This window comes from Macaca nemestrina, chromosome 20 (genome assembly GCF_043159975.1).
Source record: "Macaca nemestrina isolate mMacNem1 chromosome 20, mMacNem.hap1, whole genome shotgun sequence".
NCBI lineage: Eukaryota > Metazoa > Chordata > Mammalia > Primates > Cercopithecidae > Macaca > Macaca nemestrina.
The window spans coordinates 66,292,425-66,310,190 of record NC_092144.1 but is presented as its reverse complement, the minus strand read 5'-3'; the positions used below and the strand labels follow the sequence as shown (position 1 = coordinate 66,310,190).

At 46.4% G+C, this 17,766-nt stretch overlaps 1 protein-coding gene across 1 annotated transcript in view; it reads right to left on the bottom strand.

Moving 5' to 3' along the window:
* The window catches only part of LOC105488198 (NLR family pyrin domain containing 5), a 70,906-nt gene that overhangs the window by 14,794 nt on the left and 38,346 nt on the right, over positions 1-17,766 (bottom strand). Inside the window, exons 8-11 of the mRNA XM_071087969.1 lie at positions 14,215-14,385; positions 13,296-13,463; positions 9,871-10,041; positions 6,981-7,151 (exon numbers count right to left, since the gene is read on the bottom strand). Coding sequence (XP_070944070.1) covers positions 6,981-7,151; positions 9,871-10,041; positions 13,296-13,463; positions 14,215-14,385 — 681 coding nt within the window. The remainder of the gene's footprint in view (positions 1-6,980; positions 7,152-9,870; positions 10,042-13,295; positions 13,464-14,214; positions 14,386-17,766) is intronic.

Below are 17,766 nucleotides of genomic sequence, written 5' to 3'. Positions count from 1 at the left end.
ATGCAAACCTAAGAATAATTGGTATTCCTGGGAACAGAAAGAATTCTAAAGGCCTGGAAAACATATTTGGGTGCATAATTGAGGAAAACTTCCCTGGCCTTTCTAGAGACCTAGACATCCAAATACAAGAGCACAAAGAACACTCGGGAAATTAATCACAGAAAGATCTTTACCTAGGCACGATGTCATCAGGTTATCCAAAGCTAAGATGAAGGAAAGAATCTTAAGAGCTGTGAGACAGAAGCACCAGGTAGCCTATGAAGGAAACCCTATTAGATTAACAGCAGATTTCTTGACAGAAACCCTGTAAGCTAGAAGGGATTGGGGCCCTATCTTCAGCCTCCTCAAACAAAACAATTATCAGCCAAGAATTTTGTATCCAGTGAAACTAAGCCTCTTATATGAAGGAAAGATACAGTCTTTTTCAGACAAATGCTGAGATAATTTGCCATTACCAAGACTCCACTAAAATGAGCTCTAAATCTTGAAACAAATCCTGGAAACACATCAAAACAGAACCTCTTTTAAAGCATAAATCACACAGGACCTATAAAACAAAAATACAAGTTAAAAAGCAGAAACAAAAAACAAAAAACAAAAAAAAAAAACCCAGGGTACACAGGCAACAAAGAGAACGATGACTTCAACAGTACCTCACATCTCAATCCTAACATTGAATGTAAACGGCCTAAATGCTCCACTTAAAAGATACAGAATGCAGAATAAGTAAGAACTCACCAACCATCTGCTGTCTTCAGGAGACTCACCTGGCACATACAGACTCACATAAAAAGGCATTTCATGCAAATGGACACCAAAAGCGAGCAGGGGTAGCTATTCTTAGATCAGATGAAACAAACTTTAAAGCAATAGCAGTTAAGGAGACAAAGAGGGACATTACATAAAGGTTAAAAGGCCTGTCCAACAGGAAAATATCACAATTTTAAACATATGTGCCCAACACTGGAGGTCCTAAATTCATAAAACAATTACTAATAGACCTAAAAAGTGAGATAGACAGCAACACAATAATAGTGGGGGACTTCAATACTCCACTAACAGCACTAGACAGGTCATGAGGCAGAAAGTCGAAGAAACAATGGATTTAAACTATACTTTGGAACAAACGGACTTAACAGATTCATACGGAACATTTCATCCAACCACTGCAGACACACGTTCTAATCAACAGTGCATGGAACTTTCTCCAAGATAGACCATAACAGGCCATGGAATGAGCTTCAATAAATTTAAGAAAATTGCAATTATATCAAACACTCTCTCAGACCACAGTGGAATAAAACTGGAAATCAACTCCAAAAGGAACCTTCAAAACCATGCAAACACATGGAAATTAAATAACCTGCTCCTGAATGAGCATTCGGTCAAAAATGAAATATGGAAATTAAAAAATTCTTCAAACTGAACAACGATGACACAATCTATTGAAACCTCTGGGACACAGCAAAGGCAGTGCTAACAGGAAAGTTCAAAGCCCTAAACACCTACATCAAAAAGACTGAAAGAGCACAAACTGACACTCGAAGGTCACATCTCAAGGAATTAGAGATACAAGAACAAACCAAACCCAAACCCAGCAGAAGAAAGGAAATAACCAAGATCAGAGCAGAATTAAGTGAAACTGAAACAAAAAAATACAAAAGATAAATGAAACAAAAAGCTGGTTCTTTGAAAATATAAATACAATTCAAAGACCATTGGTAAGATTAACCAAGAAGACAAGAGAAAATCCAAATAACCTCACTGAAAAAGCAAACAGGAGATATTACAACTGACACCACTGAAATACAAAAGATAATTCAAGCCTACTGTGAACACCTTTATGCATGTAAACTAGAAAACCTAGAAGAGATGGATAAATTCCTAGAAAGATACAACCCTCCTAGCTTACATCAGGAAGAATTAGATATCCTGAACAGACCAATAACAAGCAGTGAGATTGAAATGGTAATTAAAAAATTACCAACAAAAAAGTCCAAGAACAGACAGATTCACAGAATTCTACCAGACATTCAAAGAAGAATCAGTACCAGAATTGGGACCAATCCTTTTCACACTATTCCACAGGATAGAGGAAGAACCCTCCCTAATTCATTCTACGAAGTCAGCATCACCCTAATACCAACACCAGGAAACGACATAACCAAAAAAGAAAACTACAAACTGATATCCTTGATGAACACAGATGCTAAAATCCTTAACAAAATCCTAGCTAACTGAATCCAACAACGTATCAAAAAGATAATCCACCATGATCAAGTGGGTTTCATAGCAGGGATGGTTTAACATGTACAATAAATGTGATACACCACATAAACAGAATTAAAAATCACATGATCATTTCAATAGATACAGAAAAAGCATTCGACAAAATCCAGCATCCCTTTATGATGAAAACTCTCAGCCAAGTTGGCATACAAGGGACGTACCTTAACGTAATAAAAGCCATCTATGACAAACCCACAGGCAACATAATACTGAATGGGGAAGAGTTGAAAGCACTCCCTCTGAGAACCGGAACGAGACTGAGGTCTTCTGAGCAGGCTGTACCATGGTTAAGCCATCGTGACCTCTGTGACCCACATGTACACATCCAGAAGGCCTCTTGGAGCCAGAACGTCTAGGACAACAGGAAAACCACAAAAGAAGAAAAACAGCTAGCTCCTGTCTTAGCCGATTAGCCAGCTTTGAACATTCTACCACTGCAACATGCTGTACCCTAACTGATCAATCAACCTAGTGACATTGTGCCCTGTGACCCCTCCCACCTTGTGACAGTGTACCTTGTGACATTCTTCCCCTGCCCACAATAAAAGGCCCCAAACTAACTTTCCAGTGCTTACCCCTAAACCTATAAAACTAGCTCCAATCCCACCACCCTTCACTGACTCTCTTTTTGGACTCAGCCTGCTTGCACCTGAGTGAATAAACAGTCCTGCTGCTCACACTTAGCCTGTTCAGGATGTCTCTTCACTTAGACACGTGCATAACAAAGACAAGGACGCCCACTCTCACCACTCCTCTTCGACAGAATACTGGAAGTCCTAGCCAGAGTAATCAGACGAGAGAAAGAAAGGGCATCCAAGGCAGTAAAGTGAAAGTCAAACTGTCGCTGTTGGCTGACGATATGATCCTTTACCTTGAAAGCTTTAAGGACTCCTCCAGAAAGCTCCTAGAACTGATAAAAGAATTCAAGTTTCCGGATACAAGATTAATGTGCACCAATTAATAGCTCTTCTATATACCAACAGCAACCAAGTGGAGAATCAAATCAAGAACTCAACCCCTTTTACAACAGCTTCAAAACAAAACACAACACAACAACGCAACACAACTTGGGAATATACCTAACCAAGGAGGTAAAAGACCTCTATAAGGAAAACTACAAAACACTGCTGAAATAAATAGACAACACGAACAAATGGAAACACAGCCCATGCTTATGGAAGGGTAGAATCAGTATTGTGAAAATGACTATACTGCCAAAAGCAATCTACAAAATTCAATACAATCCCAATACCACCATCGTTCCTCACAGAATTAAACAATTCTAAAATTCAAATGGAACCAAAAAGAGCCCACATGGCCAAAGCAAGACTAAGCAAAAAGAACAAATCTGGAGGTATCACACTACCTGATTTCAAACTATAAGGCATAGTCACCAAAACAGCATGGTACTGGTACAAAAATAGGCACATAGACCAATGAAACAGAATAGAGAACCCAGAAACAAACCCAAATACCTACAGCCAACTGATCTTTGACAAAGCAAACAAAAACCTAAAGTGGGGAAGGACACCCTTTTTGACAAATGGTGCTGAAACAATTGGTTAGCCACATGTAGGAGAATGAAACTGAATCCTCATCTCTCACCTTATACAAGAATCAACTCAAGGTAGATTAAAGACTTAAACCTGGCCGGGTGCGGTGGCTCACGCCTGTAATCCCAGTACTTTGGGAGGCTGAGGCGGGCAGATCAGGAGTTGGAGATCAGCCTGGCCTACATGGCAAAACCCCGTCTCTACTAAAAATATGAAAATTAGCTGGGCGTGGTGATGGGTGCCTGTAATACCAGCTACTGGGGAGGCTGAGGCAGGAGAATCACTTGAACCTGGGAGGCGGAGGTTGCAGTGAGCCGAGATCGTGCCATTGCACTCCAGCCTGGGCGACAAGAGCAAAACTCTGTTTAAAAAAATAAAAATAAAAAAAAGACTTGAAACTAAGACCTGAAACTCTAAAAATTCTAGAGGATAACATTGGAAAAAACCTTCGAGACATTGTCTTAGGCAAGGATTTCATGACTAAGAATCCAAAAGTGAATGCAATGAAAACCAAGATAAGTAGTTGGGACTTAATTGAACTAAAGAGCTTTTGCACAGCAAAAGGAACAGTCAGCAGAGTCAACAGACAACCCACAGAGTGGGAGAAAATCTTCACAGTCTACACGTCTGACAAAGGACTAATATCCAGTCTACAATGAACTCAAATCAGTAAGAAAAAAACAATCCCATCAAAAAGTAGGCTAAGGACATGAATAGTCAATTCTCAAGATAGACAAATGGCCAACATACATATGAAAAATGCTCAACATCACTAATAATCAGGGAAATGCAAATCAAAACCACAATGTGATACCACCTCACCCTTGCAAGAACGGCCATGATCAAAAAATAAAAAAAACACAGCAGATGCTGGGGAGGATGTGGGGAACAGGGAACACATTTACACTGCTGGTGGGAAAGTAAATTAGTCCAGCTGCTATAGAAAACAGGGTGGAGATTCCTTAAAGAACTAAAAGTAGACCTACCGTTTGATCCAGTAATCCCACTACTGCGTATCCACCCAGAGAAAAAGAAGTCATCATTCGAAACAGATACTTGCACCCTTACGTTTATAGTAGCAGAATTTACAATTGCAAAATCTTGGAACCAACCCAAATGCCCATCAATCAATGAGTGGATAAAGAAACTATGGTGTGTGTGTGTGTGTATACATATATATCAGTGAGTGGATAAAGAAACTATGGTGTGTGTGTGTATACATATATACACACACACATATACATATACATATCACACACACACACACACACACACACACACACACAATGGAATACTACTCAGCCATAAAAAGGAATGAATTAACAGCATTTGCAGTGACCTGGATGAGACTGGAGATTATTATTCTAAGTGAAGTAACTCAAGAATGGGAAACCAAAGATTGTATGTTTTCACTGATATGTGGGAGCTAAGCTATGAGGATGCAAAAGTGTAAGAACGATACAATGGACTTTGGGGACTTGGCGGGGAAGAGTGGGAGAGGGATGAGGGATAAAACACTACAAATAGGGTGCAGTGTATACTGCTCGGGTGATGGGTGCACCAAAATCTCACAAAGAACTTACTCATGTAACCTGACCAGGCATGGTGTCTCAAGCCTGTAATCCCAGCACTTTGGGAGGTCGAGGTGGGCAGATCACCTGAGGTCAGGAGTTTGAGACCAGCCTGGACAACATGGCAAAACCCTATCTCAACTAAAAATACAAAAATTAGCCGGGCATGGTGGCGCATGCCTGTAATCCTCATTTACTCGGGAGGCTGAGGCAGGAGAATCGCTTGAACCTGGGAGGGGAGGCAGAGGTTGCAGTGAGCTGAGATCGTGCCACTGAACTCCAACCTGGGCAACAGAGCAAGTCTGTCTCAAAAAATAAGAACTGACTCATGTCACCAAACACCACCTGTACCCCAATAACTTATGGAAAAATAAAATGAGAACTGCATTTGTCTCTATCACTAGCAATGAATAAATGCAGTAGTAATCAACACAATTGATCCTCGTTATTCATGGATTCTGTATTTGTGAATTTTCCTACTTGCTATAATGTGTTGGTAATTCTCCATATCAACACCGGGAGTGCTCAGTCCTTCCTGGACATGCATGTGTGCAGAGCAGAAAAGAACTTGAGTCTCCAGGCGCCCATGTTGCTCCCAGTGGAGGCTGAACTGATTTCAGCTCTCCACTGTCAACAAGTGTCCTTTATGAGGGTCTTTAGTGCCATGTTTGTTAGATTTTTGTGCTTTTTGTGGGCAATTTTCTTTTTTTGTGTGTGTGATGGAATCTCACGCTGTCGCCTAGGCTGGAGTTCAATAGTGCAATCTCGGCTCACTGCCACCTCCACCTTGCAAGTTCAAGTGATTCTCCTGCCTCAGCCTCCTGAGTAGCTAGGATTACAGGCATGCACCACCACGCCCGATTAATTTTTTTGTATTTTTAGTAGAGACAGGGTTTCGCCATGTTGGCCAGGCTGGTCTTGAACTCCTGAGCTCAAGTGATCCACCCGCCTCAGCCTCTCAAAGTGCTGGGATTACAGGCGTGAGCCACCGCGCCCCGCTGCAATTCTGTTGTTTAAAATGACCTAGCGTAGCACCAAAGTACCCTCCAATGCTGGGGAGGGTGGGGAGGCTGTGAGTTCCATCACCTCTGTCAGGTGAGCTTTGTCAGGCACGAGTCACGGTGCCGTTGGTCATGCGCTCAATGTTAACGAATGAACAATGTGTATCAAGTAAAAGCCATTGAACGGAAACAAGAAATACAAAGTTTTCGACTGATGAAAACGTGAGTAGAGGTTCACAGGAAGCTAACCCTGTACCTCTCCCAGGGGCAATGGCTCAGTGCTGGCTGGTTCAGTGCTCAAGGGTGACTTTGTAGAACATGATGACCTCCAATTATGAGAATTGACTGTCCTTGAACAAATGACTTCCCACTGTAAGATAACACAAAGGCAGACACAGAATTTTCCAAGAAAGGATGACATCTAGGAGATGTGAACAGAATTCGGCACATACTCGGTCCCTTCATATGACGACGTCCACACCCCACCCCACTGCTTTCTGCTGAGAGCTACACCACACTATGTTAGAAAGCTAGGAAGTCCTCACAGGGGAGCAAGCCAGACTCACATCAGTCTCCGCAGACTACAGTGGGGAAGCCTCATGGATCGACACAGCAGATTCACACCTTCGTTCCCCAGGTCGTTGTTGGATAGGCACAGGTGTGTCAAGCTCCGGTTGCTGACGAGGGCTGAGGCCAGACTCTGGCAACCCGTGGCTGTGATGCCACAGTCCTCCAGTCTGCAAGGAGAGCGCCCCAGAGAGGACATGATGAGGTGCCTTCTTCAAGTTCCATCTCTCCCCCTCCTTCGCAAAGAGGGGAAAGACGTATCACCCCCACAGAAATATAGTGAAGTCACATCCTCTGTGCTTTCGACTTGCAAACTCAACTCCAGTGTATCAGTCCCAAGAAAATACTCTTAAGTATCGTGGGTGATTAGATCTGCCAGTCACAACGGGGAATGGCTGGGCAACCTGGGTCTGCTCGCTCCTCGGCCATTTCCAGTCCCCACATGGCCATGATGTAAGGCTTTACCAAAATGAGTAATTTTTCCAATTATTTACTTATTTATTTTTATTTATTTGAGGCAGAATCTCACTCTGTTGCCCAGGCTGGAGTGCAGTGGCATGATCTCAGCTCACTGCAATCCCTGCCTCTCAGGTTCAAATGATTCTCCTGCTGCCTCAGCCTCCTGAGTAGCTGGGATCATAGGCGTGCACCAGCATGTCTGGCAAATTTTTGTATTTCTAGTAGAGACAGAGTTTAACTGTGTTGGTCATGCTGGTCTTGAAGCTGGTCTCGCACTCCTGACCTCAGGTGATCCACCTGCCTTGGCCTCCCAAAGTGTTGGGATTACAGGCGTGAGCCACTGTACCACGCCAATTTTTCCAATTTGAAAGTACACTTAGGCCAGGCACCATGGCTTATATGTTTGTAATCCCAGCACTTTGAGAGGCTGAGGCGGGAGGACTGCTTGAGCCCATGAGTTTGAGACCAGCCTGGGCAACATAGCAAGACCCTGTCTCTAAAAAAATTAGCCGGGCATGGTGGTATGTGCATGTAGTCCCAGCTACTTGGGAAACTGAGGCAGGAGGATCCCTGGAGCCTGGGAGGTAGAGGCTGCAGTGAGCTGTGATTGTGCCACTGTAGTCCAGCTGGGTAAACAGAGAGCAAGACCACCCCCCAAAACAGTACATTTAGCACATCATGACCCTGAGACATAAACTACATACTCTGTCTGCTTTTTTAAAGCTTAGGAAGTTTTTTTTTTTTTTTTTTTTTTTTTTTTTGAGGCGGAGTTTCACTCTTGTTGCCCAGGCTGGAGTGCAATGGCATGACCTTGGCTCACTGCAACCTCTGCCTCCTGGGTTCAAGCAGTCTCCTGCCTCAGCCTCCTGAGTAGCTGGGATTACAGGTGCCCTCCACCACGCCCAACTAATTTTTTTGTATTTTTAGTAGAGATGGGGTTTCACCACATTGGCCAGGCTGGTCTTGAACTGCTGACCTCAGGTGATCCACCCGCCTCAGCCTCCCAAAGCACTGGGATTACAGGCGTGAGCCACCACACCTGGCCATTTAAGCAGCTTTTTATGTAGCACTGAAGTGATTCCAGACACAGTCTGCTACATGGAGTGAAAGCCCCTTCCCGTTGAGAATATGACACCCAAGACTGAGAGCTCAGGGTGTGATGGGGCCTCACGCCGTCACCCTCTAAGCCTGGATTTCTCATTGGTGACACCAGCACTGCCATCCAGCTAAGATTAAAGGTCACCTAGAGCTGTGCTGTCCCGAATGGGAGCTGCTAGCCCCACATGGGTACTGAGTTCTTGACATGGGTCTAGTGTGATGAGGAAACTGACTTCCCCATTTAACTTAGATTTGGCTGGCCACACGTGGATACTGGCTGCCACACTGGGTGGCTCAGCTGAATCAGACCCACCCTTGACTCCCGGCATCACCATCCAAGCACCATCCAACTGTGGGACAAGTGACACAGCCTTTCCGAAGCTGTGTCATCTGTCAACTGGGTTATCAACAGCACCTGTTCCGTAGACCTGTTCTGAGAACTCAGCGAGGAAGGGTTGGAGGGATTTTAGCGCAGTGCTTGGCACAGCTCAGTGAGCATTGAATAGTGGGTGCTGTAACTCTGCTGCTGCTTCTCCTCCCCGTCCCTAGATCAGTTATCAGTAAGCAAGTCATGTCCTTTGGGCCAGGCACTACTCACACCTGTAGTCCCAGAACTTCGGGAGGACAAGGCAGGAGGATCGCTTGGGCCCAAGAGGTCGAGGCTGCAGTGAGCTAGGATCTTACCACTGCACTCAGCCTGGGCAACAGCAAAACTCTGACACGGAAAAGGAAAAAGGTGATATCCCCTTTAGGCGTCAGGGTGCGGAACTGCCGCCCCTCGCATTTCCACTTGGAGGCATTTCTGCTAGAACAACACAGGCCTGGGCTCATCCCTGCTCTGGGCTCCCTTGTCTCCAGAGGAGGAGGTGGGATTGGGATTTTGGGACCCTCCTTTTTGAGCCTCTCTGTGCCCAGAAGCCCAGAATGCATGAGCTCTGGCCTGGACTTTACCAGGCAGAGGGGAGCCTGACCCCACCCACGTTGAGTGACTGAGTGGGCGGGCATCTCTCTCCAGTCATGGGGACAAGCATTCACTAACCCACAGTGTAAGCTGCACACATAAGCCTCACGCCCAAGAGAGCTTTATCAGGAGGGAAGGTCATTATTCAATTTCCATCTGACTGATTCCCGCTTCTACCTTGTATCTCCCATTTAGAGTTTGGCGGCAAGAACAGATGTTTATCAGGTCACTCTTACACCCTGACTCTGGGGGCAGTCTCGGGAGGTCCCAACTTCCTTCCTCACCCTGTTTGTGCATCTACTCATTCCCCTCCCACCATGACTGGAGAATCGAAGTTACCATAATCCCGGTGGAAAGGAAGTGGCACTCACGTCAGCTTCTGCAGGGCGCACTGGGAGACCCTCAAGGCGTCACTGAGAGGCGTCACTCCCTGGTCTGTCACCTCATTTCCTGCCAGGCTCAGAGACTTCAGGCTGGGAGAGGTCGTAAGGATTTGGGAGATCTTCAGGTAACAGGCGTGGGTCAATCCACAGCGATCCAGCCTGCAGAGACAGGCAGCATGGAGCAATCCCAGCTCTCGCCCAAAGCAGCCCATTTCCCCTCTACTCAGCACACGCCAGTGGCACTGGCCATTTTCCTGGTCCTCGGACTCTGTCTGCTCCTGCCTCTGGGCCTGAAAATTTGCTATTCCTTCCATTGCAACCTCCCCTCCCTCAGGTCTTCATGGGGCTCATGTCCTCGTTCATGTCTCTTGAAGGTCGCCTTTCGGGTAAGCCACACCTTAAACAGTGCCTGCCCCACCTCCCTCCATTGTTTCAACATTCATAGCAACGCACCCCAGCCTTTTATTTTTTTTTTTGAGACAGGGTCTTGCTCTCGTCACCCAGGCTGGAGCGCAGTGGCTCAGTCTTGGCTCACTGTAACCTCCGCCTCCCGGGTTCAAGCAAGTCTCCTGCCTCAACCTCCCGAGTAGCTGGGATTACAGGTGTCCTCCACCACACCCGGCTAATTTTTGTATTTTTAGTAGAGACGGGGTTTCACCATGTTGGCAAGGCTGGTTTTGAACACCCGACCTCAGGTGATCCACCTGCCTCAGCCTCCCAAGGTGCTGGGATTACAGGCGTGAACCACTGTGCCTGGCCTGTGTTGAATTTTATTTTATTTTATTTTATTTTTTTTTTTGAGACGGAATCTCACTCTGTCGCCCAGGCTGGAGTGCAGTGGCGCGATCTCGGCTCACTGCAAGCTCCGCCTCCCGGGTTCACGCCATTCTCCTGCCTCAGCCTCCCGAGTAGCTGGGACTACAGGCGCCCGCCACCTCGCCCGGCTAGTTTTTTGTATTTTTAGTAGAGACGGGGTTTCACCGTGGTCTCGATCTCCTGACCTTGTGATCCGCCCGCCTCGGCCTCCCAAAGTGCTGGGATTACAGGCGTGAGCCACCGCGCCCGGCCTGTGTTGAATTTTAGACAGAACTTTTAGAGCTCTCCAAGCCTACACATGCTCCTGCCATGTGTGCACACATCATTCTTTGTCTTGTTTTGTTCTCCCTGTGCTGGCCTGTGAGCATCAGGAGAGCAGGAATCTCGTTTCATTCATCAGCACATCCCAGGAACTTGTCGTAGTACTACACGCAGAATCAAGCATCTGTCGTTATTGAATAAAGGAAAGTTCCAACTCCTCAATGTGACAGTGAATGGAAACCCTTCACAATGTGGCCCAATCCATCTTTCAATGTCAAAGTCTACCGTTTAGAGACTTAGCTCATCATCCCATCCCTCTGTACAATAAATACTTTGGGGAATACGGGCCAAGTGTTGGGAATAGAGCAGTTCTAGGTTCTGGGGCTACAGGAGTGAAGAGAATAGAACAATACCCCTGCCCCTGTGTGTTATGAGAAGGGAAATTCGTTAGACTTCCAGGAAACTGGACCTAAGTGACTTCAATGCTTTTTCCTTTCTTGGCCCCAAATAGCCTAGATCCATCTTTTCTGACAACGTGTATATTTATTCTTTGAATCCAAGCTCCAGCTCTCTGCACTTGTGGTGCAGAGTGAGCAAAAGAGTGAGCATGTAGCTTCCTCCAATCTGTTCCCAGATAAACCCCACGTGAGGTCAGGCACAGCATTTCCGTCCTGAGATGACGTCTATGCTTTGGCCAATTTCCCTGGGTTACATCTTTTTAAAGTACAGTTCCTTGGCTACCAGGCAAACACACACGGTGCAAAGCAAATTCTTATTATTCTTTGATGTTAGTTGATGTGCTAACTAACAAAGCTCAAAGCAGGGCTTGTACTTGTCTGTCTCAGAATATTTGGGAGGGTGCAGCAGGTGGATCACTTGAGGTCAGAAGTTCGAGTCCAGCCTGGCCAACATGGTAAAACCCCCATCTCTACTAAAAATACAAAAATTAGCCAGGTGTGGTGGTGCACGCCTGTAATCCCAGCTACTCGGGAGGCTGAGGCAGGAGAATCACTTGAACCCGGGAGGCAGAGGTTGCAGTGAGCTGAGATCACACCACTGCACACCAACCTGAGCAGCTGAGCTAGATTCAGTCTCAAAAAAAAAAAAAAAAAAAAAAAAAAAAAAAAAGGAAAAGAAAAAAGGAAAAGAATACTATATAAACATTAAATAGTTGTATCTCTAGACCAAGCTAATCTAATGAACAAACCACCTTCCCAGGACTTGCAAACCACAGTGAGAGCCCCAAACCGGAACCAACCAACCAACGTGTCCCTGGACAGGGGAATGGTTCAACTGCAGTACTTCATAGCATCGAATGGCTGTCGCCAAGAGAAAGGAAGAAAATGTCCAACACTTGACTGCTTGGGTGGATCTCAAGCACTGACGGAGCAAAGCCCGTCTCAGGCGACAACATACCACACTGATTTCACTGTAAGAGCATTGTCAAGGCTGGGCACGGTGGCTCACGCCTGTAATCCCAGCACCTTGGGAGGCTGAGGTGCACGGATCATGAGGTCAGGAGATCAAGACCATCCTGGCTAATATGGTGAAACCCTGTGTCTCTACTAAAAAAAAAAAAAAAAAAAAAGAAAAATACAAAAAATGAGCCGGGCGTGGTGGCGGGCACCTGTAGTCCCAGCTCCTCGGGAGGCTCAGGCAGGAGAATGGCATGAACCGGGTAGGCAGAGCTTGCAGTGAGCCGAGATCGCACCACTGCACTCCAGCCTGGGCAACAGAGCGAGACTCCATCTCAAAACAAACAAACAAACAAACAAACAAAAAAAACAGACCAGACTGGGCAACCGAACGAGACCTTGCCTCTGCATAATTTTTTTCTTTTTCTTTTGAGATGGAATCTCGCTCTGTCACCCAGGCTGGAGTGCAGTGGCGCCCTCTCGGCTCACTGCAAGCTCTGCTTCCTAGGTTCAGGCCATTCTCCTGCCTCAGCCTCCTGATTAGCTGGGACTACAGGCACCCGCCACCACGCCCGGCTAATTTTTTTTTTGAATTATTAGTAGAGACGAGGTTTCACCGTGTTAGCCAGGATGGTCTCGATCTCTTGACCTTGTGATCTGTCCCCGCCTCGGCCTCCCAAGCATAAAAATTTTTAAATGAAACTTTGAGTTTTTTTTTTATTGTGATAAAGTATTTATAACCGAAAATGGACTATTTTAATTATTTAGGTGTGCAATTAAGTGGCATTAAACTCCTGCAACCATCACCCCCATCCACCACCAAAACTTTTTCAGCTCTTTAATTTTTGCCTCTTTCTGTAATTATTTCCAACAAAAGCAAAAACGAAGAAACAAAAGGCAAAAGCCCTACCAGAGACGCACCTCAAAGACTCCAACAAACATTTTGGGTGTTTTAAGGCTTCACACGCCATCCTTACATCCTCTTCCTTCAGGTGGGTGCCTCCCAAATTGAGGGATCTTAGGTTACGGTTGGCAATGAGGGTTCTCCAGAGGTGCTGCAGACCAGAGGCAATCTGTGCGTTCCTAAACCTGCAGGAGACGGGAAAGGGGAGATGCATGTGACACTGGTGACATTTTGTTGTGACCTCACTTATCCTTCCCATCCTTCTCCCATTCTAACTTGCAAATTTCTAATTGTATTTCCTTGTAAAGCAACGAATACCTGAGTGCCTGTGATGGGCCAGCTACTGGGAATAGCGTATGAAGCAGTATTAACAATCCCTGCCTTAAAGAGCTTAATCCATCCAAACCCGTCCAAACCTGGTGTCAAGGAACCTGCTTCAGTAACACAAGGTTTTTGTTTGTTTTGTTTGAGATAGAGTCTTGCGCTGTTGCCCAGGCTGGAGTGCAGTGGCGCAATTTTGGCTCACTGTAACCTCCACCTCACTGGTTCAAGCAATTCCCTTGCCTCAGCCTCTCAAGTAGCTGGGATTACAGGCACGTACCACCATGCCCTACTAATTTTTTTCGTATTTTTAGTAGAGCTGGGGTTTCACCATGTTGGCCGAGCTGGTCTCGAACTCCTAACCTTGTGATCCTCCCGCCTCAGCCTCCCAAAATGCTGGGATTACAGGTGTGAGCCACTGCGCCCGGCCGATCACAAGGTCTTTAGCAACTCCCCACTCTGTGCTTTTGGGAACTTGGTTCCTACACCTTGGGTGGCACTGATGCCCTCAGGCTGAGCTTGAGGGGTTTCAGATGGGTCTCCTCTCAGGAGGTAGGGGAGAGCTGGGACAGCGTCATGGGAAGGGATTCTCTCACAGGGGGTGGGCAGCCTTACCTCAGGGTCTGTATCTTGCAGGTGGGATGCCTCAGCCTGGCACACAAGGTCTTCATGGCCCGCTCTGTCAGGATGCTGCTGCCCAGGTCCAGCTGCCGCAGGTTGGGGTGGGTGCTGAGCACAGAGCAGAAATCTTCCCACTGATCCTCCATGAGGGTCTTACCCCGCATCCTACATCAGGGGATAGAAACAGGGGCTCGTGGGATGGAGTTTAATACGAGCAATTGTGGTAACATGTCGGAGAGGGACGGAGCTATCGAGGCACATCCTATGTTGGGGGGGGACAGAAATATGGGCTTGTGGGATGGAGTTTAAGGTGAACAATCGTGGCAACATGTCGGAGGAGAGGGACTGAGCTATCGAGGTGAGACTGGGGCAGCTTTAGAGACTCTGAGGCAACTTAGTGGCTGCCATCACGCTTTGCACGACTAGCCCTGCGTCCACCCTGCCTCCTGGATATATTGATACCCGAGGGGGTATGCAGGCATGACTAGGAACTGCCAGCTCCTGAGTCACATCTTTTTTTTTTTTTTTTTTGAGATGGAGTCTCACTCTGTCACCAGGCTGCAGTGCAGTGGCATGATCTCAGCTTACTGCAACTTCTGCCTCCCGGGTTCAAGCGATTCTCCTGCCTCAGCCTCCCGAGTAGCTGGGACTACAGGCGCCCTCCACCATATGCAGCTAATTTTTGCATTTTTAATAGAGATGGGGTTTCACCATGTTGGCCAGACTGGTCTCAAAATCCTGATCTCATGACCTGCCCCTGCCTCGGCCTCCCAAAGTGCTGAGATTACAGGTGCGAGCCACCGTGCCTGGCCCTACATCAGGTCTTTGCTTCAATTCCAGCTCCACTTGAACGTAAAACTGTGCAACAGCTTTGGAAAACAGTACAGAGGTTCCTTAAAAAAAATATTAAAATAGAGCTACTGTAGGACCTAGCAATCCTATCTCTGGGTGTAAGCCCAGAAGAACTGAGGTCAGGATGCAGAAGAGGTATTTGGTCTCCCGCGCTCACTCTGACATTATTCATAACAGCTCAGATGTGGAAAACTTACATGTCCATCCATGGATGAACAGATAAACAACATGTGATACGGCCAGGCGCGGTGGCTCACGCCTGTCATCTCAGCACTTTGTGAGGCCGAGGCGGGCAGATCACCTGAGGTCAGGAGTTGGAGACCAGCCTCAACGTGGAGAAACCCCGTCTCTACTAAAAATACAAAATTAGCCAGGCGTGGTGGTTCATGCGTATAATCCCAGCTCCTCGGGAGGCTGAGGCAGGAGAATCGCTCGCACCTGGGAGGCAGAGGTTGCGGTGGGCCGAGACCGCGCCATTGCACTCCAGCCTGGGCAACAAGAGGGAAACTCCATCTCAAAAAACAAAAACAAAAAAACAAAAACATGCTATACATACGTAAACAGAGTATTACTGATCCTTAAAGGAAGACATTCTACCGTTTTTGACAGCGTGGATGAACCTGGAGGATATTGTGTTAGGTGAGCTATACCAGTCACAGAAGGAAAAACACTGCATGATTCTACTTTGTTTTGGAGACGGAGTCTCTGTCGCCCAAGCTGGAGTGCAGTGGCATGATCTTGGCTCACTGCAACCTCTGCCTCCCAAGTTCAAGTGATTCTCCTGCCTCAGCCTCCCAAGTAGCTGAGATTACAGGTGCCCACCACCACGCCCAGCCAACTTCTGTATTTTCAGTAGAGACGGGGTTTCACCATGTTGGTCAGGCCGGTCTCGAACTCCTGACCTCAGGTCATCTGCCTGCCTCGGCCTCCCAAAGTGCTGGGATGACAGGTGTGAGCCACCACCACACTCGGCTCATGATTCTACTTTGAAATATCTACAATTACAGAAAATAGAATGGAGGCTGCCAGGTGACTGGAGAGCCGGGGAGATGGAGATAATTGTTCCGTGGCTGTGAAGTGTCAGTTATGTGAGATGAAAAAGTTCTAGAGATCTGCTGTACAATGTCGTGCCTGTAGTTAATATTGTATTGTCCACCTAAAAATTGGAGCCATTAGTCTCCCGTCCACTGGCAATCATGTCCTGTCTGAGTTTGTACCTTCCCACGTGTGTGAACAGAGAGCTAACCTCATGGGTTTGCCCTGAAGAATAAAAGAAACAGAGGCCGGGCGCGGTGGCTCACGCCTGTCATCCCAGCACTTTGGGAGGCTGAGGCGGGAGGATCACAAGGTCAGGAGTTTGAGACCAGCCTGACCAACATGGTGAAACCCCGTCTCTACTAAAAATACAAAAGTTAGCCGGGTGTGGTGGTGGGCAACTGTATTCCAGCTACCCAGGAGGCTGAGGCAGAACTGCTTGAACCCAGGAGGCAGATATTGCAGTGAGCCAAGATCTTGCCACTGCATTCCAGCCTGGGTGGCAGAGCAAGACTCTGTCTCAAAAAAAAGAAAAAAGTGAATAGATGACCCTGGAGGACATTAAGTGAAACAAGCCAGGCACACAGAAGGACACATACTGCCTGATCTTCCTTACACATAGAATCTAAGAACATGAACCTCACAGAAACAGTGAAATGGTGGTTACCAGAGACTGAGAGGGAGGGACTCAGGAGATGTTGGTCAAAGGATACAAAATTTCAGTTAGGAGGAATAAGTTTTAGTGACATACTGCACAGCAGGGTGATTGTAATTAATAATGTGTATCTTAAAATTGCTAAAAGGGTAATTTTCTCACTACAAAAATTTATAGAGGGTAAGATAATAGATGTATTATTTTGATTTAATTATTCTACAGTGTATATACATGTACCAAGCTATGACAGTGTACCCCATAAATACACACAATTATTTGTCAAAGAAAAAGGTGAATACAGCCAGGCGTGATGGCTCATGCATGTAATCCCAGCACTTTGGGAAGCCAAGGTGGACAGATCACCTGAGGTCAGGCGTTTGAGACCAGCCTGGCCAGCATGGTGAAACCCTGTCTCTACTAAATATGCAAAAAATTAGCGGGGCATGGTGGTGTGTGTCTGTAATCTCAGTTACTCAGGAGATTGAGGCAGGAAAATTGCTTGAACCCAGGAGATGGAGGTTGCAGTGAGCCGAGATCACGCCACCGCACTCCAGTCTGGGGCAACAGAGGGAGACTGTTTCAAAAAAAAAAAAAAAAAAAAGAGAGAAAAAAGTGAATGGTAAGCGTAGCACGAGGTTTGTGAACACAAGTAGCTGTGATTTTTTATGACATGTAAATTTCCCATCTCAGTGCTTAGCCTTGTGGCTGTGTACATTTTCAGTCAATCTACAGGCAAATTGCCCAGGTTGTAACTCCCCTGATTGTGGAAAGAACATAACGGCCAAGCTGATCTTTTTCTGCACTGACATGAGCTCTTCTCTCACAAAGCAAGCATCTGTACTTAATTGTTTTCTAACCAAGGGTAGCTGCTATGTTATCAAGGCCTTAGCACACACCAGGTGTTGTGCTGGACCTGTTTCATGTGAGGTGTTTTTTTTTTTTTTTTTGAGACGGAGTTTCACTCTTTTTGCCCAGGCTGGAGTGCAATGGCATGATCTTGGCTC